Source organism: Pyrus communis, chromosome 16, assembly GCF_041283825.1.
Source record: "Pyrus communis isolate YQ-2024b chromosome 16, ASM4128382v1, whole genome shotgun sequence".
Taxonomy (NCBI): Eukaryota; Viridiplantae; Streptophyta; class Magnoliopsida; order Rosales; family Rosaceae; genus Pyrus; species Pyrus communis.
The window spans coordinates 118,088-137,811 of NC_142580.1; the positions used below are offsets into that span (position 1 = coordinate 118,088).

Genomic DNA, 19,724 nt, shown 5'->3' on the forward strand with positions numbered 1-19,724 from the left:
GTAATTATTAGCTCGTGTGATTGGATTGGACTACATTAAGAAAACTCTTTAAGTATTGTCCTTTGCCTTGAGAAGTGAGAAGTGATGTTCGAAGAGTCCACACCAATTAATTACAATTGGAATGGAAAGACAGGAGGAGAAATGATAAGGCCTTTTGTTTGGCACAAGAAAAGATTGTGCGAGGGACCTGTGGATGGCAACGATAACGAGCATTGCGCTACGAAATACAAGGGAAGGGAAGGGGAGGGGTTAACTTAATTCCCTAATTTTTATTTTATTTTTTAATATAGGGGTTAATTTGTAAAAGTGAAAAAAAAGCTGGTTGATTTGGTTGCGGAATTTGAATCTAGTGCGCTCCAACGTTCAAACTGGAGAAGGATCCTCGTGATCATCAAACGGTTACATTACATGTGAGGAAGCGAGATACAAGTTCCATTTACTCCCCGAGAGCCGACCTCACCTCTTTTCTTTTGTTTTGGTTACTATAAATAAGAGACGCAGACACTTGAGAGTTTCAGACATGCATTATGTCTCCTCCTCCTCCAAACCAAATTATTACATGCGTATTCTCTCTCTCTCTCTCTCTCTCACACGCACTTTTTGTAATTCCATTTTTTTCGTCATTCATCCTAGCTAGCTATTAAGTATTAATTAATTACATACTTGCTGTCTAAGTGTCTACGGCAAGCAGGGCAAAGTCCCCTCCTCAAGCTCCTCCACCCTCCTCTCCTGCTGCTACTGCCTGCTTTCCTGCTTTCCAGCTTTCACTTATTCTCTCACTTTCTCCTTTTAAATATATTTATCATTGTTCACATTTTATGCTCTGACTTAGACCTCCTCCTCCTCCTCCCCCCAAAATGAGAATGCCGGTCCTCCTCCTCCTCCTCCTCACATGGAGATGGCGATGGAGATGGGTTCGTATTTCCGATTCCAACCTATCATTGCTCATGTTTTTGTCAATCCTGCTGTGTTCTACATCCTCAGTGTCGTCGTCATCTCCGGCTGTTTGCTCGGAAGCAGATAGAGCCTCCCTTCTCAGCTTCAAATCCAGAATTTTCAAGGACACAACACAAATGCTGTCTTCGTGGACGGGCAGAGACTGCTGCGCCGGAGGCTGGGAAGGTGTTGAGTGCAACCCAGGTGGTAGGGTTACTGTCTTGCAGTTGCAGCGCCCAGCTTCCGGACGTGATTACATGAAGGGGACTCTCGCCCCTTCTCTTGCCAACTTGAATTTCTTGGAGGTACTCGTTATCAGTGGGCTGAAACTAATTACAGGTCCAATTCCTCAGAGCTTCTCCAATCTCATCCACCTCACCCAACTCGCCCTCGAAGACAACTCCCTCTCTGGCCCCATTCCTTCCGGTCTAGGCCGTTTGTCCTCCCTCCAGAGCCTCTCCCTCAGCGGCAACCGTTTCAGCGGCCACATTCCCCCAAGCCTAGGCCATCTTGTCCATCTTCTCCAACTAGGTTTAGCAAGAAACTCCCTCACAGGTCCTATCCCACCCACCTTTCTAAATTTCCATGCTCTGCAGTACCTTGATTTGAGCTTCAATGCCTTGTCCGGCCCCATTCCAGATTTCGTAGGTCGCCAGCTGCAAAACCTTACTTACATTGATCTCTCCAATAACCAGTTATCTGGTCAGATGCCCATTGCCCTCTTCAGCTTGTCCAAGCTTTTGGACCTGTCCTTGAACCACAACCAACTGACTGGCATCATCCCTGTTCAGGTTGCCGGACTCAAATCTCTCACCACTCTTTCGGTGAGCGCCAATCGACTTACAGGACGTATTCCGGTATCCATTTCAAGATTAAACAACCTTTGGTACCTCAATTTATCCAGGAACGGGTTTTCAGATGCTCTGCCTGAGACCCTTGCCAGGGGCATTCCTTCTCTCTTGTCCATAGACTTGTCTTACAACAATCTCGGTTTAGAGAGCGTTCCATATTGGATCAGAAGCAGACAACTCAGAGATGTTCATCTTGCTGGCTGTCAATTGAGAGGATCCCTCCCAACATTTACAATGCCTGATTCCTTGACCTCTATTGACCTCTCTCACAATCATTTTACCGGTGGAATCTCAGAGCTCCTCACCAACGTGACAAGCTTGCAGAGCCTCAATCTCTCCAACAACCAATTGAAGTCGAATCTTTCAGAAATCAAATTGCCTGACGCAATTTCTTCCGTTGATGTGCACTCAAATCAGCTCGTGGGATCTCTCTCAAGAATCTTAAACGACAGGACAAGCAGTTTTTTGGAGTTTTTGGATGTCTCCCATAACCAAATTTCAGGTGAAATTCCAGAGTTTAAGGCAGGCTTGAGGCTCAAAGTGCTCCACATGGGAAGCAACAAGATTTCCGGTCACATCCCCGATTCAGTTTCAAACCTGACTCAACTTGAAAGGTTTGATGTATCAAGGAACCAGATGACAGGCACCATCCCTACAAGTTTGGGGTTGCTGGTGAAACTGAAATGGCTCGACGTGTCCGTCAATGGGCTCACAGGAAGGATTCCAAATAGCCTATTGGGGATTGAAGGGCTCAGACACGCAAGCTTCAGGGCAAACAGGTTATGCGGAGAGATCCCACAAGGGAGACCATTCAACATTTTCCCTGCAGCTGCTTACGTGCACAATTTGTGCTTATGTGGCAAGCCAATGCCACCTTGCAGGGGCAGGGGAAAGAAACAAGAAGCAAATATGATGAGCCAGTAAGAGGCTGACTCAGACTAGAGAAAACATGAGCATTTTCATTGATATTACATGTAATATACAAAACAGCACGTAGGACAATCTCCGGAAGAGCCAAGATCCATGAAAGATGGTAACTTATTATCTATTTATCATATTCACTTTTAACTTAAGAAGCCTCATCTGTTTACATACCTAGAATAGAAAATGTACGTTCTTTCCTATGTCAAGCTTATGCTTACACATTCAAATTAAAGAGAATCATTTGCTTCAGAAAGTGCCTCGCAACGAAAACAAGAATTGAGACCACCAAGATTGCAGAATAAGAAGTGGAATAAATCAAATGATGACAACCGACTTATTTTCAATGCACTTTGTAATTTGAAATGATACTGCAAGTAAGCACTAGGCAATTCATGTTTCAACATACGCCAACCAATTATAACACAAAAACACAAATGGAATTGAAATGCTCAACTACTAGATTTGCATTCACAAGTCCACCAAGAAAAAAGGATGCTCGTGAATCAATGAAGAACGATATATATTATAACTAGTTTCAGGAAAGCCGTAGATAGCTCAGATACAACCAGCCTCAGAATTTACAAGAATCTAGAAACATGCATCAGACTCATTCCCTCCAAACAGAGAGGAACATACAACTTTCTATGAAAAGGTTTGTCAAACTAGACCAAAACTAGTACGCTAGTACTACTCCTCATCACCATCAGATATTTCTTCCTCCCCTTCCTTCTCTGAAACTTCTTTCTCCAAAACCCCTTCAGCTGTTCCACCCTGAATTACCACAAAGAAAAACCAATATTTAGCGAAAGCTAAAATAACAACAATAATAATAACACATTCGACAACTACAATGAATAAGTCTTACATCGCCATCTCCTGCAATGTCACTCTCCAGTGCTCTTTTGTACTCTTGTTTAAGCTCAGCAGCTTTATCCACATAGGGCTTCTTCTCCTGAACACATTTTACATCAGACACAAGAAGAAAATAGGATCAGACAGAGTCTAATTACCATTTCCTGTCCACAGGATTAGATTGAAGGTCATGACCAAAACCATAAAGAAGAAAAGACAAATGAATGCAAATACAAACCTCATCAGTCATAGACTTCCACTTCTCACCACCCTCCCTTGTAACCTGAAATTCCATTTTAAAGTTACGGCATTAGAGGTTGCACAAACTCATCAAATCATAGCATATTATACAATAATGGAGTGCTGAAGTTGATAACACTATATACCGTCTTAACACCTTTGGAATCAGGATTAGCCTCCTTGTAGGATTTCCTGAAATCATCCCTGCAACATACAAAATCCCCAATTGACCTCAAACAGCATCTCACACAAAACGGACATCATTCAAATACGCAGCAGATACAGCAGTTGTACATCATTGATAACAGGTCAGAGAAACAGAAACAACAGGTGAGAGGAGAGATACAGGAAGAGGAAGAAGGCAGTGAGAGGGCGCTTGGGTGCATTTGGATCTTTGTCCTTCTTGGCTCTCTTTGACATCTTTGGATGTGATGTGGCGGTAGTGGACCTCTTTCTGCAAATATAAAAAATTGAAAGAAAGATGTGATACATAAATCTCACAACAGAGTGACAAGTGAAACGGAAGAGGAGAATGAGAAGTAATTACCTCTCAGTCTCAGTGGGAGGCTTCTTTTGCACTTCAGTGGGCCTTTCCACAACTTGAGCCTCTGGAAATTCATCCCATTTCCCAATTCCCAATTCCCAAACAAAGGAAAATCAGATATGCTACTCTCATTTCTCAAAATAAGTAGAATAGAAATTACACAAAAGATAAACAAGGCAAAAAAAAAGAAAAAAAAAACAGCAACCAATTACGCACTGAGATTGAGCTTGATTTTGGCATCGAGGCTACAGCTGTGCATGGTGATGAGTGCCACTGGCACGTCCTTGTTGCACTCATCGCTGCAATTTATCACCCATATTTAACTCAATTATTCAACACAAACACTACACATCTAATCGACTAATGGATAGACCCTAAATCCAGAAGAATTTAACAAAGGAAAAAGGAAAAACAAAAGGATGGGGAGGGGTTCAGGGTAGCAAACCATCGGGCAAAGGCACTGCCATCCTTGCCGCGAACGAGAGAAGGTGGTGGTGCTGTTGACATTGACAAGGAGTTCTCCTCAGTCTCAGTGGCCTCCACTCTCTTCCTTGACCCTCCTCCCATTTCTCTCTTCTTTTTCTTTTTCTTCTTCTATGAAAATAAAATGAAATTATGAAAGGAACTGAGCGGAACGAATACTAATATATATTCATATAAAAATGTTTGAGTTTGAACTTTGATGAAAATACGAGGGAAAATTTTAGAATCCCCGCCCGCCAGATTTCTTATCATCCATGTTTGTTTCCTGTAACTTTCCCCAATTTTTGACGGTCTAGATTTAACGCCTCCTGTGCTTTCTTTTTTCGGTCGAGTCTCTTGTGCTTTCTGATATGTATGTACATCAGTACATGTACCCCCGTGTTCTCAGCTTCATTAGTGGTTTCTTTATTCAGCCCATTCTCTTTTTATATTGGGCTCACAGTTTGGCCCGCAGTTAAGCCTGACCGGAGCTCGACCATCCTCCCAAATGGCCGGATCGGATTCCAAGCAAGCTGGCCTGGGCCTTTCGATTGAAACCAAGACCCGGCCCAATTATGAGGCTTATCCGACCTTGTGGACAGTTTCGTGTTAGTTGAGATGTGACTCAATGTATTTCCTTGTTCCAAGGGAGGAACCAAGCAAACATGGTTGTACTTGTCCACTCTCCATCCAACTTTCTCTCGTACTCGTACAAGAAGAAGTGAGATGAAAGAAGAAAGCAGGTGGCATTGCACGATAATTACTCCAAATTCCAAAGCACAAGAAACGCCCCACTTATTATCCTCAGAGAAATGCTAGTAAAACTCACTTTAAAAACGAGTTTGACAAAAACTTCTCCTTCCATGTGTTTTCAGTTGTTCAACTAAATTTTTGTTACTAAAAATTATTAATCGAATACCATGACCCCTTTGTCCTTGTAAAATTAATTAAACAAATTGAGATGTTACAAGAATACAAAACTAATTATCCTCCACAGTAAATGAATTTGTAAATGTGTTGAACTGAAGATTCCTCCTTTTTTATATTAGTTAAATTTATTAATTTCCTACTTTTATTTTAATTTACATTTTAATTTTGGGGTTGAGACTCTCCTAGTTCTAATTCAAGATCTCTTCCATTGTCCATTGTTCTAGACGCAACACTACTCTGTCTGTCTCCGCCTATCGTCTTCTCCCCTCGCCTGCGCTGCAAACCCTATAAACGAGTGTATGACAAGTGCAGTGACAATCGGCCATTGTAGCTTTTGAAGGTACGATTTCTCCTTTGTCCTCTGCATTTTAATGAGTAAAGTTTTGAACTTGATGACGAATTGACCCACTGGAGCTGCCACCCACTGCATGTTCCATCTTTGCAATTCGTCCTTTTCTTCTGGGTTTAACTTAAATATTCTTGTTGGCTACCTTTCGTCTCTTCCAAATTTGTTCCAGTCGTTCAATTTTTCAAAGGTTTCTAAGGAGATTTTTATTTATTTTTTATAATTTGGTAGGATGTTATGAGAATTTTGTAAGCAAAATCCTATTTGGAGACGAGAGGGTCAAGTTAATCAGGTCTTTGCGAATTGTGATGATACGATTCCAAAGTTTTGTGCTTTTGAGGTTAGATTTACTAGCAACATCAAGTTTCAATAGAAGAGCTTTATCCTTTTGGTTTAGGTTTACTATTAACATCAGGGTTCCCTAGCAAGCGAGCAGTCTACCACCTCTTTTGCTGAGTTCCTGCTTGGAAACTTCACCCCGAGATAATGCTGAAAAATTTACTTAAATTTTATGATGGTCAATCAAATGATCATTTAAACTTGAATCCGATGATTATCAAGGGTTAATCAAATTACTCATGTCGACTGCCTAAGTCCTAGCACATATACCTTGGTATACGTTATACCCATATGAAGTCAAGCGATAAATTCTTTTCCACTGGCTTGCATTGTTCGGTGAAATCTTTTTCATCCTTAATCAGAAAAATCAACCTACTTTTGTTATATGCTTTTGTTTTGTACTGTAGTTATTGTATATATAAAATGTATTTCAATTCCCAGAAAAGTTTATGAACCTTCCTTTTTGCCTCTTTTTTTTTTGTGCACTTCAAAATAATCTGCTCAACTTATAAATCTTGTGTTTTTAGAAGAAGGGGGGATGCCCTTTCCTTAGATGTTTGGTCATGCGGATCATCTTCATGATTTCTTTGATTCAACTTGGAGACATTGCTCTTTTTTAAGTGGATGGATTGGCAGTTTAATCTCAAAATACTGCACGGACGTGGTGAGTCACTTTTAAATTTTAGTAAAACCTGTTGCTCTTCTGTTTATATTGCTGCACCAAGAGATATTAAAAATACTTCACAATTTCAGATTGAGTTACCTGCAAGGAATTCACTTTCTAAGTTGGCTGAAGAAAGGGAAACTCAATTGTCAACCTTCATGGCTCAAAGGGAATTTATAGATATTAGTTCATCGGATAGTGAATTAGAGATAGAAGAAAGGGAATATGGCAACAGCAGAGTTCTTCCAAGCTCGCTGTCTGGACCTGGCTCAAATCCAAGGAGTAGAGGTTAGATTGGGTTTTGTATTTTAATGGCCTCCCTATGTTTAGAATAAGTTGTATGTACTATTAATTACATGACAATCGGTTAAATTTGCAGATTATTCTGGGCAGTCTAGAAACGTGCCTTCTCCTAGAAGAGCATATGCGTCTAATGGCAACTCTCCTAATATTAATCCGCACACACAGGTGAAACAGAATTTTAATCCCAGTTCAAGTGATGATATAAGAACCTCAAATCGACATGCTGCTCGAGCACATAATGGTTATGCAGAACGGCCTCAAAGTAATCATTCACAAATTTATAATATTTCTGTTAAGGACTATGAAGCTCATAAGAGGACCCTTCCGCCGTCTATGCAGCTATCGGGACCAAGTACTTATGCAACTAATGGCAAGGGCCTTATGAGAGACTATTCAAGTAGGGGCTATGACAATGAATTTAATAGGTCTGAGAGCAGTGGGAGTAGGGGCCAGCCTCCCTCTTTCATGCATGGAAAGTCATTTTCCACTTCACAGTTTGCTAGTTCAAGTGACCCTGCATACCATGGTGGGACAGGTGACGATAGGGTGGCTGGCAGTGATGAGAGACTGATATATCAAGCAGCATTAGAGGTATTTCCGTACCATTTCTGACATTGTTCCATTGCTATTATTGGTGCAGTACGCAATTTAGTCTTGATTTCTTTGTGAGGTTCAGTAAAAGAAAAATTATCAGGGATTGAACATTTGTGAAGAAACCTTAACACGATCAGAAACCCAAAAGGGGCCAAAACCATGTATTGTGCAAAATGAATTTTGTTCAGTAGTCTTTTGGTAAGAAAGAATTAATTTCAAGGTACGAATCTTTGGGGCCAAAACCAGTTTGAAAGGGAACAAGTATGTCCCTTTCTCATGTTGTGCTAGTAATAAAAAATATCTATAGTCGTCTTTCCTTCCATGTTGTCGTAATTATACAGAGAGATGGTGGGTTTATGCTATTTCTTAAAGTTGTTGAGGAATTTATGGGTAAGACAGATCTCATTAATTGCGATTGTACCAGGGTGTAGCAATTAAAATCTTAACAGGATTGGTCCTAGATATTGTTGTCTTAGTTGCAATCTTGCAGAACAAGGAATCCTCGTTAAAGGAAGTTTGGTTCTTGCAGGATCTCAATCAACCAAAAGTTGAAGCTACTTTACCTGATGGTCTTCTGTCTGTCCCTCTTCTACGACATCAGGTTTTTCTCTCTTTTTATAATTATTGCTTTCATCATTCTCTTGAATTCATCATTTTCATGAACTCAAGTTAAGTTTATGCCCATAGAAAATTGCTCTGGCATGGATGCTTCAAAAGGAAACTAGAAGTCTGCATTGTCTAGGTGGAATCTTAGCAGATGATCAGGTTATTCAATAACTTCTGACCTCTAAATCTAAGCTTAATGTTCATATTTATGCGCTACTTATATTCATAATGCTTTTATCTTACAGGGCCTTGGTAAGACCATTTCAATGATTTCCCTTATACAAATGCAGAAGTATTTGGATTCAAAATCAAAATCTAGAGAGTTAGGCAATCAGAAAACTGAAGCTTTAAATTTGGATGATGATGAGGACAATCCCAGCGGTGGTTTGGATAAATTGAATAAAACTGAGCAACCTGATCATCTTCGATCAATTCCAGAAGTTAGTACATCTTCACGGTCAATCAGAAAGCAGAGGCCAGCAGCGGGTACATTGGTTGTGTGTCCAGCAAGTGTTCTTCGACAGTGGGCTAGGGAGCTGGATGAAAAGGTTGCAGAGGAAGCAAAGCTGCGTGTCCTTATTTATCATGGAGGCAGCCGGACGAAGAATCCTGAAGAACTGGCTAGCTATGACGTGATTCTCACAACATATGCTATTGTAACCAATGAAGTCCCAAAACAACCTTTAGTTGATGACGATGAACCTGATGAGAAAAATGGGGAAACTTATGGAGTACATTCCGATTTTTCAAGTGATAAGAAGAGAAAAAAGGCTTCGGTTGTTAATAAGAAGAGAAAGAGGGGCAAAAAAGGAATTGACAGTTCATCTATTGATTGCGGTTCTGGTGCACTTGCAAAAGTGGGTTGGTTTAGGGTGATACTAGATGAAGCTCAGACAATTAAGAATCACAGAACTCAAGTGGCTAGAGCGTGTTGTAGCCTTCGAGCAAAAAGAAGGTGGTGTTTGTCTGGTACTCCTATACAAAATACAATTGATGATTTATACAGTTACTTTAGATTTCTTAGATATGACCCCTATGCTGTATATAAGTCATTTTACAGTACCATTAAGGTTCCAATATCGAGAAATTCGATCCAAGGTTATAAGAAGCTCCAGGCAGTTCTGAGGGCTATAATGTTGCGCCGAACAAAAGGTGAATATACTGTTCAGGTTATTTGATTTGCTTGATAGTTGGTGGATGTTTATATTTGTGCACTTTTACTAATCCATCAAGTTGGATGTCTTACACATGAGGCTTTGCTTTCTCATATTGAACTAGGCAACCACTTTCTGTGAGTTTCAGAATTCCATATTGAGAAAGGGGATATTTTCTGGCTGAGAAATATTGGCAAAAATAGTATGGTCTTAAGCCATGCTTTGTAATTTGGACTTGCTTAAAACATCTTTTGTTTCATTATTCAGTTGTTTCAGTTGTGTGCCCAATTACGTTATGGTATTTTGTTGTTTATTTTTTTATGAAAATATTCTTAACTAGTTCTGATTTACTATTGTGCATTTCTGTTCAAGTTTATTTTGTGATGTGGTAGTTTATCTGATCAATTTATTCTAGTTCTTTACGTACTGTTTGGACAAACATGTTCCTAGAAATTGTTTGTCACCGTGTATGTAGGTTATTAATAAAGTCTGTTATTGTTTGACTCTGTGAACTAATGCAGTTGTGGTTGTGCTCGTCTAGTTTGACAATTTGGTGTAATTTTGACTTAAACTCATTGGTGCTTATCATAATTATTTATTTTATGTAGGAACATTGATCGATGGGCAACCTATAATTGAGTTACCACCAAAAACAATAAACTTGAGTAAAGTGGAGTTCTCATCTGAGGAGCGTGCTTTCTATACCAAGCTAGAAGCTGATTCACGCACTAAGTTCAAGGTGCATTCCGTTTCTTTCATTTTATTCTACTTGAGACATCTGATATTTCTTTTGAGTAATTTGAGATGTAAGTGACAAATGCTGCTGGTGGATTTATTAATGGGAAATAGATCTGCGCTGTTCTAATGGACCCTATACATGCTACTTAGTTGGATTTTTTGAGGTAGATTAAATTGCAGACTGGTACAGATAGGAATTCCATGCTATAATATTTACAACCTGCAGTTTGTGGAAACCTGCAGTTTTGAGGAAGATTCGTTTGCGATCTCATGAAGATTTAATTTGGGTTTATAGATATTCGTATGCTGATATGTATTGTGTGAGTGTCTTGCAGGCATATGCCGCTGCTGGCACAGTGAATCAAAACTATGCAAATATTCTTTTGATGCTTTTGCGCCTCCGGCAAGCTTGTGACCACCCTCAGCTTGTTAAAGCATATGACTCTGACTGTGTCGGGAAAGATTCTGTGCAAATGGCAAGGCGACTCCCAAAGGATATGATTTCCCATCTTTTGCATCTTCTGGAAACTTCATTGGCCATTTGTCGTGTATGCAAAGTGAGCTTTCTTGAAACCCTTCCCAACATATTTCCCTTGTAGCTTATAAAGGCTTGTAAATCTTTGTAGACTTAAAAAAAAAAAAAAAAAATTATGTTAAGTTAATACGAAAACAACTGTTTTGGAACCGGTCAGCTTCGTCGTGCACACGTGGAAGGCTTTGATGACTGCCTGTTCCAATATTAAATGCAGAGTGTTTCAACTCTTTGCACTTCCTGTTTAGGATAGTTCCTTCCTATAAATCTATGTTCTGCTATGATATAGTATAAATACTATATGCTTTTAGTTAAGGGCTCAACCAATTATAGGAGATATAGTGCTTGTACTTACTATGTGAAATTGGTGTCTGCATTTCGATTAGTTTAAAGCAAAGCAATTTGTTTTCTTTTGTCATTTTCTCGATTTATTTCTCCTATCTGAAAATATGTTATTGAGACAATTAGGTTTTATAGCTGTTAGTAGCACAGGACCTAGAGGAGGTCAGTGTCTCCTTTTCTAATTTTCCCAGTATACTGTGCATGATTGCAATGAAACCTTATAATAAATAATTCCTTTGCATCATGATGCTTAAGATTGAAACCATTGACTTCCTTTCTTAGCTCTTGTTAATTATTATATACTTAAGCATATTATCTCTCCTGAATTGTAAAAGTCTTTCTTGTGTGTCTAACACATTGTTTTAAGCCAAATTGACTTAAAAACGTTGAAAGAAAAGTATAGTCACGCTTAACTGGTTTTGGGACGTTTGAATAAATAAAATAAAAAAAAAAAACTGGTTTTGGGGAGTTGGGAGGAATCTCGACGCACTTAACTAGGAAATTTTTGTGCTGAAGATTCTCTTTGCGAGTTGTGTCAGATTGTTAAAAGAACATTGGGTGGGCCTTTTTAATTCTTCCTAGTATTTGATGCTTTTGGCAGGATCCACCTGAAGGCCCTGTTGTTACTATGTGTGGCCATGTATTCTGCTATCAGTGTGTTTCAGAACACTTGACGGGTGATGACAGTACATGCCCTGATGCTGGATGTAAAGAACAAGTTGGTTCTGATGTTGTTTTCTCCAAATCCACTCTCATAAGTTGCCTCTCCAATAATCTTGATGGTACTCCGATGAATTCTGAGTTGGGCGAGAAATCAATTGTGTTACAGAATGAGTATAGTTCATCTAAAGTCAGAGCTATTATTGAGATTTTGCAGTCACATTTGGAACATAACTCTACTGGAAGCAATGGAGACCCTGCTTTTGGAACCGAAATCACAGATAGTATATATTCTGGCTTTTCAAGCTCACCAAATAATGGACCAATCAAAACGATTATTTTCTCCCAGTGGACTGGCATGTTGGATTTAGTTGAGGCATCATTGAACGAGTATTGTATACAGTACAGAAGGCTTGATGGTACAATGAGTCTGGCATCAAGAGACAGGGCTGTGAAAGATTTTAACACTGATCCTGAGGTTTTGGTCCTTGTCTTGATAAATTGCTCAAATAATGCAGAACTGCTTCTACTTTAGTTGTTCATTTTTACATGGTTAACCCTTTTCCTACCTCAATCTGGTCATTGATTTTAACATCTTTAGTGGTTGAAATATTTTGTAGATCATTGTTATGCTCATGTCACTAAAGGCTGGAAACCTTGGTCTCAACATGGTTGCTGCATGTCATGTTATCCTTTTGGACCTGTGGTGGAATCCAACTACTGAAGATCAAGCTATTGATCGGGCACATAGAATTGGACAGACCCGACCTGTTACTGTAACACGTCTCACAATTAAGGATACAGTGGAGGACAGGATATTAGCTTTACAGGTATGATCTTACATTTACTATTTCTGCCTTCCATATTCGATTTGCTGTGCCGATGTACTTTTTCTTTCGGTTTTCTTTTCTGCCTAGTTCTGATTTGTAAAGAGAAAAGGTTACTGTTTTTTCTGTTATATTTAGGAAATATGTATCTTTTAGGCTCACATGAAATATCCAAACGGAATTTATGTCAGATCTACGTCGTCATATTGTGTCATTGACTACCATGTTTTGCAGGAAGAAAAGAGAAAAATGGTGGCATCTGCTTTTGGTGAAGATCATGGTGGGGGCTCTGCTACACGTCTGACTGTCGAGGATCTGAGGTACCTATTTATGGTCTAGAACACAACCAAGCGATTCACAATCGTGTTTTTGGCTTGGGTATCTTTGCTGTCTCAAAGAAAAGCTGATCAGGAAACAAAGTTTTAGAGAATTGTAGCAGTAGCAGTTGTAGTAGTAGTGCCCGATAATGTAGGCTCTTATGGGACTAATGGATGATTTGCATCCGAACCTGCATCTGTGTTTTTTTTTAACTTCCCGGGCCGAAGACGGCATTTTTGTTCCCATTAAGTGGTGAGGAGCGAGCGAGCATAGGGCTAGGGTGACTGACTGTGAATATTTTCTAATCTATTTTATTGTACAAAAAGACTGTACTAGTAGTATACCTTCCTTCGTTTTAGTTTTGTTAATAACATGATAAATGTTGTTTTATGTGATAATATTTGCGATTATATCCGGAATCTGAATTTGGTAGCAGCTCTTGGTTTCCCACCAGAAGCATAATACTCTATTAGTCTGGTAAAATCTTTTAATTTTGTGTTTGCTATTAGATTCGTGTGAAGTCAATTATTGTATTATTATCCGAACTTGGGTAACTATTTGTTTCTGGGTTGTTATACATCTGAAGAATTAAGCAACAAAAAGGAACATGGGTTATATAAAAAATTCTTGGGTGCTTCGGAGTATCCAGTACTCAAGTATATTTTCAAATAAAGATATAATGGCTACAATATCAAAAGTATCCAAGAAAGTTCCTGTTTGTTACATACAAAATACATCACATTCAATTAAAAATATTATGATGAGAAGAAGAACCTAGTCCTAGTGAGGAAAAGTTGATGTCTTGAGCTCTTTAATTCCACTCTCCAGTTTCCAGTAAAATGTTGAGCAGTACTGGTCGACCTGCAAGGAAAATTGAAAGTTGTATTGCATATCCCAAACGAGCAAAGCTAAGCTAAACTTACAATCGACGAGTGAGTCATTCAGTCATATATTACTTTTATTGATTATGTTCAGAGCATCAATCTCACATAAAAATAACAATTGACTTTGTATAAACTTATAAGTAACTAGACTATTTTTCATATTGTTAATTAGTTTTTGGTGGAACATCAACTTTCTTCATGGTATCAGAGCATATTATCCCGCGTATGAAGCCAAGTTGCTACACGTACTCTATGTTACCCGGTTTGTGCTAGGTTAGAAAATTAGCTATACATGAGGAGGTGTGTTGATAGTACCAATCTCATCTCGAAAAAGAAAAGAAATTTGCATGTGTTTATACAACCTCATATTGCCCATCAATGTTAAAGTAAAACCTCTATTCCTTACATTTTTTCGCAATTTTCACCAACAAATTCCGACTTTTTATAAAAGTCGTCATCATGATACATTCCCAACCCAAGGATTGTTGATACTTGATAAAACTAGGGCCTTCCGCTACTCCTATTTTTATCTCTAACCTTGATCGAATAAATTAAAAGAGAAAACAAGAATAACAAAATCACTATTTGTATTCAATAAGTCTTAAATCTTTATGGTATTCAAACACATTATCAAGAGTCTGTTTGATTATCATTTTAGTTTTTACTAAATTTAAGTTTCATTGTTGTAAAAACTGAAAATAAAAACAAAAAATTGAACGCGAAATGGTTACAAGTGATTTTCTTGCTAATATGAAAAAGGAGGAAAGGGGGCCAAAAGTGATGTAATTGAGTCTCAGATGTTTGCAGAAAAGATGAAAAAGCGAATGCCTTTATAAAAGTGATTGCTTGAATGCACTCCAACTTGGGTTGGGGTAGGTAGGCCAGAACTGAAAACCCTCGAGTGAGTAGTCAGTGAATACTACTTACTGTGTGTTGGCTTGGCATCACATGACATGCACGTCCAAAACGAAAACGGTGGTGGGGTTGCTCCCCTCCCAAAGGCCAAAGTAAGCTCATGATTCCATCTCAGCCTTGGCCTTGCTCGATCGATTGAATCAAAGAGAAAGAGAGAGAGAGATAAAAGAGATAAAAGAGATAAAGGAGATAAAGAGGGATGAGAAAGCTGTCGTGTTGTTGGTTAATTATTGTTTTACCTTTGGCATTGGGGCAATGTTTTAGAAAATGTACGATCAATTGATCATCTATGTTTATGTTTTTGGTCAGCGAATATTGACTATAAGAGGGCTTCTCTTGGAGAATCCGGATTTTCTTTATGAGGATTCGGAGATCCGTAAATTATATCTGTTCATCGTACATCGCGCAGTCAGAAATTATTTTAGATACTTTTATTTAAAATTAAATACAAACAAAACTTAACAAAAACTGATCACAAACACAATTTACGGTCCGGAGAGGATCCTATTGGTCTCTTGGATCCTCATTCCTCATTATTAATGGTCTATTATATTTATTCCTCTTCTTTACTTGTTTGGTTCATACTACACACACACACACAAAAACGTGAAGTTTCCTCTTTTTTGACACACAAACGTGAAGTTTCCTCTTTTTTGACTCTCTTCATTTTCTTGACTTTTGAAATGTTTGATTGGTTTATATCATCGGTCATCTCAAGTTTCTTTTATTTAGCAACAAAAGAATTTTAATTCGTGCTTATTTTGACTCGTTAAAATTTTTTGTTGACAACCTTTAAACGAATTTTCGTTGCTAAAGAGGATGTTCATTTATTTAGCAACTGTTTCTCGAGAACTATTTCGTTATTAAAAGTTTATTTATTTGAGAGAAAAATGTGAAAGAGAAAATGAGAGAAACTGATACGGTTACCTAGCTTTTAGAAGCTAGTTCATGGTATCATATTGCGCCAAATTATTAATCAGCCAGGTGAAGAATGCAAAATTAGGAGGCGATACACATTAGGGGGAGCATCCAGGACACATACATGTTGTACTCTTTTTCCTTCAATAATGATTTTTCGTATAGGTTTTTTCCAGACAAGGTTTTAACGAGTCAACATAAGCCTAATCAACACTATATCAATAATCCAAGTAAAGTTGTACTCTTTTTCCTTCGCTACGATTTTTCCTACTAGCTTTTTCCTAGCAAGGTTTTAACATGTAATTGATAGTCTGATATAGATATATGGGCATCCAAGGAGAGTGCTATGAAACGGGTGTGGATGACCACGTAAAACAAGCGTGTGGAGATGAAAGATGAAAGAGTAGAAGCCTTATATGGCTTAAATAGTGGAAGTTTGATTTTTACAATTTTGGTGTGTAAACTTTTGCCATGCATTAATTTGTATTGTAGACTTTTGCACGTTAACAGTTCTATATAAAGAGCATGCAATGTATGATAAAAAATAAAATAAAATAAAAATACAAGAAAAGAATACTATTTTCCTTAAGATTATTGCCTATCTTTTCTATGCTCATTTTCGACTAATATCAAGAAAGAAATAAACATAAAGATACATTAATCTCGTTCTACTACAATCTTTGACAAAAATTCTCTCATTTTTGCTTATTAATAACACTAAAAAAACACTACTCCATTTACAATATTTTATATGTAGTCACTTCAAAAGAACAAAAGCCACACGAACATATTTTAAAAAGTTTCACTAAGAACCTCTTAGGACAAGATTAACTAAAAGACTATCTACTAAAGCTCACTTCATTGAAATCAATATATATACCTTTGTCCAAATAATATATAGTTGAACTTGAATTTAAGCATATGTTCTAGGACAATATCAAAATTAAAAGGAAAAAAAAAAGGGAGAAAAAGGAGCTGCTAGGTACCAAATATAACAAATAAATAGTTTAGCAGACATTAGGTCCAAAACCTACAAAACCATTGGCTCCATCAAATGAAATTTGGATGCCCTCTTGCTGGATGTTGCCTATTATGGAAAGTCCGGAGGGCGAAGGAGCAAATGCAAAGCAAAAAGTGCCCTTGTCGTCCACCGGAATCAGAAAATTGCTCGCCGGAAGCGTCAGGATGGGCCCACCCGAAAAATAAAACGACACGGTCGGCACCCTAACCGACACGAAGCCGTTCAGGTCATAGCATGTGTCAAAAATGGACACTCCCGACGACAGCCGAGGGAGGCTGGCCGTCTGCTGAAGAAAGGTATCGCGGAAGGCCTCGTAAGCCAACGTAGGGAACCTCGTCACGGCGGTACCCGTGTCCATCACAACCCCTCCGTACCCCATCTCGGTTTGGCCGAATACATCTCCGGAAATGGGTACCCGCATCCCTCCAACTCCTAGACCCGCCAGCCCCACAAAATAGAAACTCGGGGCCTGCGGGTTCCGGATCAGCGGGACCCACGAAGCACCCACGGGCATCGCCCCACGACCGAACTCCAGGGACCCTCCTCCTCCTCCGCCGGCTACGTTAGTACTTGTAGTACTAGAGCGGCCGCCACGGCTGACTAAACAGTAAGTGAAGGCACCTCCGGTCAGGCCGGCGAGCTGACCGACAAAAGACATGGGCCCGCCTCCAAGGCCCAAGAGACCAGCGGCTCCCACAAACATGCCGCGATTCATGTGGCCGCAGCCGATGGCGACGTTTCGGATGAGGGCGCGGCCCAAGGTAAGAGTTTCCAGGGCAAGCGTGCCCTGGGTGTACGATCCGTCGCCGTAGGAGGCCTCGTAGCGGCATCGACCGGAGTGGCAACCGGGGTTCTGGAGGCGGCCGCAGAGGGAGGAGTCGCAGGAGACGCCAGAATAGGAGGCAGAGCGGGCGGGGTCAAAGATAGGGTCGGACTGGTGGTAACACTCGGTACAAGGTTGGCACTGAACCCACACGATGTCACTGCCGGAGTCAATAACCATGTATTGGTTTCGTGGCGGGCTCCCCACTCCTATCCTCACGAAGTATTCTCCGCTCCCTTGCTCCATACCCGACACCACCCCCGACCCAAAATCCAACGACTCTAACTCTGAGTTTGAGTCGTTGAGGAGGCGCCTCGTGAGGCTAGCAACCCTTTTGGCATCCCTTTTCATGCGTGCACGGAAAAGGTGGCTATGAGACGTATGGCTGCCGCCATTCCCATTCCTGTTTGAATATTGCGACGACATCTTATCTCTGTGAACCACCTTCGCCTTCCATTTTTCTCCTCCGGATCCGCCATTAGTGCTTCTTTCATCTTCTTCTTCTTCATGATCTGATTCATCTTTATCATCATCATCATTTAATTTGCTGCCGGTGGTGGTACTTATGGTGACGTTGTATGCAGCCCTAGGTGCCCTGCTATTTATTTGAATCGCCATGACTGTTTCTTTCACGTTCAGCTCTTGAAAATCAGGGTACGTTGGGGAAGTAGTTGTAGAATTGGTGATGGTGGTGGTGGTGGCGGCGCAGCTGCTAATTAGGAGGAGGAGAGCGGCCACCGTTAGCAGTAGTAATAGTGCTACTGCGGCTTTCACGCGTACGGCTGCCATGGCTTGTCTTTAAGCCTACTCCTAACTCCTACGTACTGTATTAAGTATAATAAGCTATTCCTTTCTTGCAATTTGGGTTTGAAATAGTTGGGATGTGGGATTATTTGGTTTGGGATTTGTATATGCAATCGCATATATAGAGGGAGAGAGATCGAAAAGGTGATGGAATAATTGTGTGATTCCCCATTTGCCCATGATCGATGGGCTCGGGTCTCTTTTGTTTTCATATTCCATTTTCGATTAATTGATGACAGGAGAGGGAAGTCTACTATCTTGACTCATGTTCTAGGTTAGCTGGTAGCTATAGCGACGTTTCTTCAACTTTACTTTCTCAGTTCTTTTTCCTTTTGGATTAATTGAGTGACAGCTTCACCACAGGATGCCATCCATCAAGTTGTAATTGATGTATAATAGACGGCTGAGACGATCGAATGGAAGTTTAAGAATGCGTAAAATCCACAGCAAAGCTCAAGCATTGTAGTATATATAAAGATTTGGGTTTCGGTGTTTGATTTGGTTTGTGACCCACCGTTTCAAAGAGAACGGCAACGCAAAGAAGGCTCACCGTTTTGTCATGATGTAGTGACAACTTTGGCCGAATTCCATTGTTTACTAGTCCAAAACGAGACGTTAAATTTTTTAAGTGTTTTCCGTGTTTTGTTACTTCTTTAATTTGTTTCCTATTTGTAAATGGTGCGTGGCTAAGGGGCCCTATATAAGCAACCTTTAGTGTGATATAAAGTTGTATCATATCATTCCATCTATGGACTCAAGTTTTCTCATTTATTGAGAGTTTCATATTAGACTAACATATTCTGACTTATTTTGTGTCCACGTTATGCCAATAATGTTGGACGGATATCATTCACGCACATATAAGATATAGATATAAACATTTTTCGGAAAAAGAAGGGAAAATGATGGAAAATAATAAAAAATTAAATGAGAAAACAACTCTGTTTTTTATTTGTGACAAATAATAGAATATTGTATTGCAAGAGAGAACACTCTCACAACAAAGATGCATGATCACAATTAAGTGTATCTTGCTACAAATATTTATTTTCCTTATATATATAGTTAGCCTTTTCCATAAGCTTTAGATTGACACACCCCGACCGAGATCGGAGCGTGCTGGCCGTCACACAAAGGTGACGTAGCCATGTGCACGTGCGGAAGCTAATAAGTAGTAATATAAAAGTACGAATAAAT

At 39.5% G+C, this 19,724-nt stretch overlaps 4 protein-coding genes across 14 annotated transcripts; 2 read left to right on the forward strand and 2 right to left on the reverse strand.

The window, feature by feature from the left end:
• Positions 1–521: 521 nt before the first annotated feature.
• LOC137730581 (uncharacterized) lies at positions 522–2,863 on the forward strand. The gene has a single exon (XM_068469565.2). The coding sequence runs from the start codon at positions 858–860 to the stop codon at positions 2,709–2,711; it is 1,854 nt and encodes a 617-aa protein (XP_068325666.2). The 5' UTR covers positions 522–857; the 3' UTR covers positions 2,712–2,863.
• Positions 2,864–3,210: 347 nt separating this feature from the next.
• Positions 3,211–4,962, reverse strand: LOC137732996 (high mobility group B protein 7). Its single transcript, XM_068472222.2, has 8 exons — positions 4,793–4,962; positions 4,564–4,646; positions 4,351–4,411; positions 4,150–4,257; positions 3,950–4,007; positions 3,802–3,846; positions 3,577–3,663; positions 3,211–3,482 (listed from the first exon to the last, which is right to left on the reverse strand). Exons 1-8 carry the CDS (start codon positions 4,912–4,914, stop codon positions 3,399–3,401), a joined length of 648 nt encoding a protein of 215 aa, XP_068328323.1. The 5' UTR covers positions 4,915–4,962; the 3' UTR covers positions 3,211–3,398.
• Positions 4,963–5,454: 492 nt separating this feature from the next.
• LOC137731900 (helicase-like transcription factor CHR28) lies at positions 5,455–13,572 on the forward strand. 11 transcript variants are annotated; one of them, XM_088687534.1, is made up of 14 exons: positions 5,487–5,627; positions 5,964–6,079; positions 6,955–7,088; positions 7,178–7,376; positions 7,468–7,556; positions 7,731–7,982; positions 8,515–8,586; positions 8,673–8,750; positions 8,837–9,743; positions 10,354–10,484; positions 10,819–11,040; positions 11,959–12,495; positions 12,638–12,847; positions 13,079–13,572. In XM_088687534.1, the coding sequence occupies exons 3-14, from the start codon at positions 6,978–6,980 to the stop codon at positions 13,181–13,183; spliced, it is 2,913 nt and encodes a 970-aa protein (XP_088543660.1). In that variant the 5' UTR covers positions 5,487–5,627; positions 5,964–6,079; positions 6,955–6,977; the 3' UTR covers positions 13,184–13,572. The 11 variants fall into 11 exon arrangements, with proteins under 11 accessions (XP_088543658.1, XP_088543655.1, XP_088543660.1 ...); XM_088687532.1 differs by having other exon boundaries at positions 5,455–5,552; positions 6,952–7,088; positions 7,468–7,982; XM_088687529.1 differs by having other exon boundaries at positions 5,483–5,552; positions 7,468–7,982.
• Positions 13,573–16,736: 3,164 nt separating this feature from the next.
• On the reverse strand, positions 16,737–18,701 carry LOC137732475 (protein ASPARTIC PROTEASE IN GUARD CELL 2-like). The gene has a single exon (XM_068471787.2). It carries the CDS (start codon positions 18,510–18,512, stop codon positions 16,887–16,889), a length of 1,626 nt encoding a protein of 541 aa, XP_068327888.2. The 5' UTR covers positions 18,513–18,701; the 3' UTR covers positions 16,737–16,886.
• Between the last annotated feature and the right edge of the window lie 1,023 nt (positions 18,702–19,724).

What these genes read in the sequence shown, in the direction of transcription:
- LOC137732996 (XM_068472222.2), bottom strand. Translation starts at nt 4,914, where the DNA reads ATGGGAGGAGGGTCAAGGAAGAGAGTGGAGGCCACTGAGACTGAGGAG. An exon ending in ATTCCAAAGGTGTTAAGACG is followed by an intron (nt 3,847 to 3,949) that starts GTATATAGTGTT and finishes ATGGAATTTCAG; the next exon opens with GTTACAAGGGAGGGTGGTGA. An exon ending in ACATTGCAGGAGATGGCGAT is followed by an intron (nt 3,483 to 3,576) that starts GTAAGACTTATT and finishes GTGGTAATTCAG; the next exon opens with GGTGGAACAGCTGAAGGGGT.
- LOC137731900 (XM_088687532.1), top strand. Translation starts at nt 6,978, where the DNA reads ATGTTTGGTCATGCGGATCATCTTCATGATTTCTTTGATTCAACTTGG. An exon ending in CTCAAATCCAAGGAGTAGAG is followed by an intron (nt 7,377 to 7,467) that starts GTTAGATTGGGT and finishes TTAAATTTGCAG; the next exon opens with ATTATTCTGGGCAGTCTAGA. An exon ending in TCCCTCTTCTACGACATCAG is followed by an intron (nt 8,587 to 8,672) that starts GTTTTTCTCTCT and finishes TTATGCCCATAG; the next exon opens with AAAATTGCTCTGGCATGGAT.
- LOC137732475 (XM_068471787.2), bottom strand. Translation starts at nt 18,512, where the DNA reads ATGGCAGCCGTACGCGTGAAAGCCGCAGTAGCACTATTACTACTGCTA.
- LOC137730581 (XM_068469565.2), top strand. Translation starts at nt 858, where the DNA reads ATGAGAATGCCGGTCCTCCTCCTCCTCCTCCTCACATGGAGATGGCGA.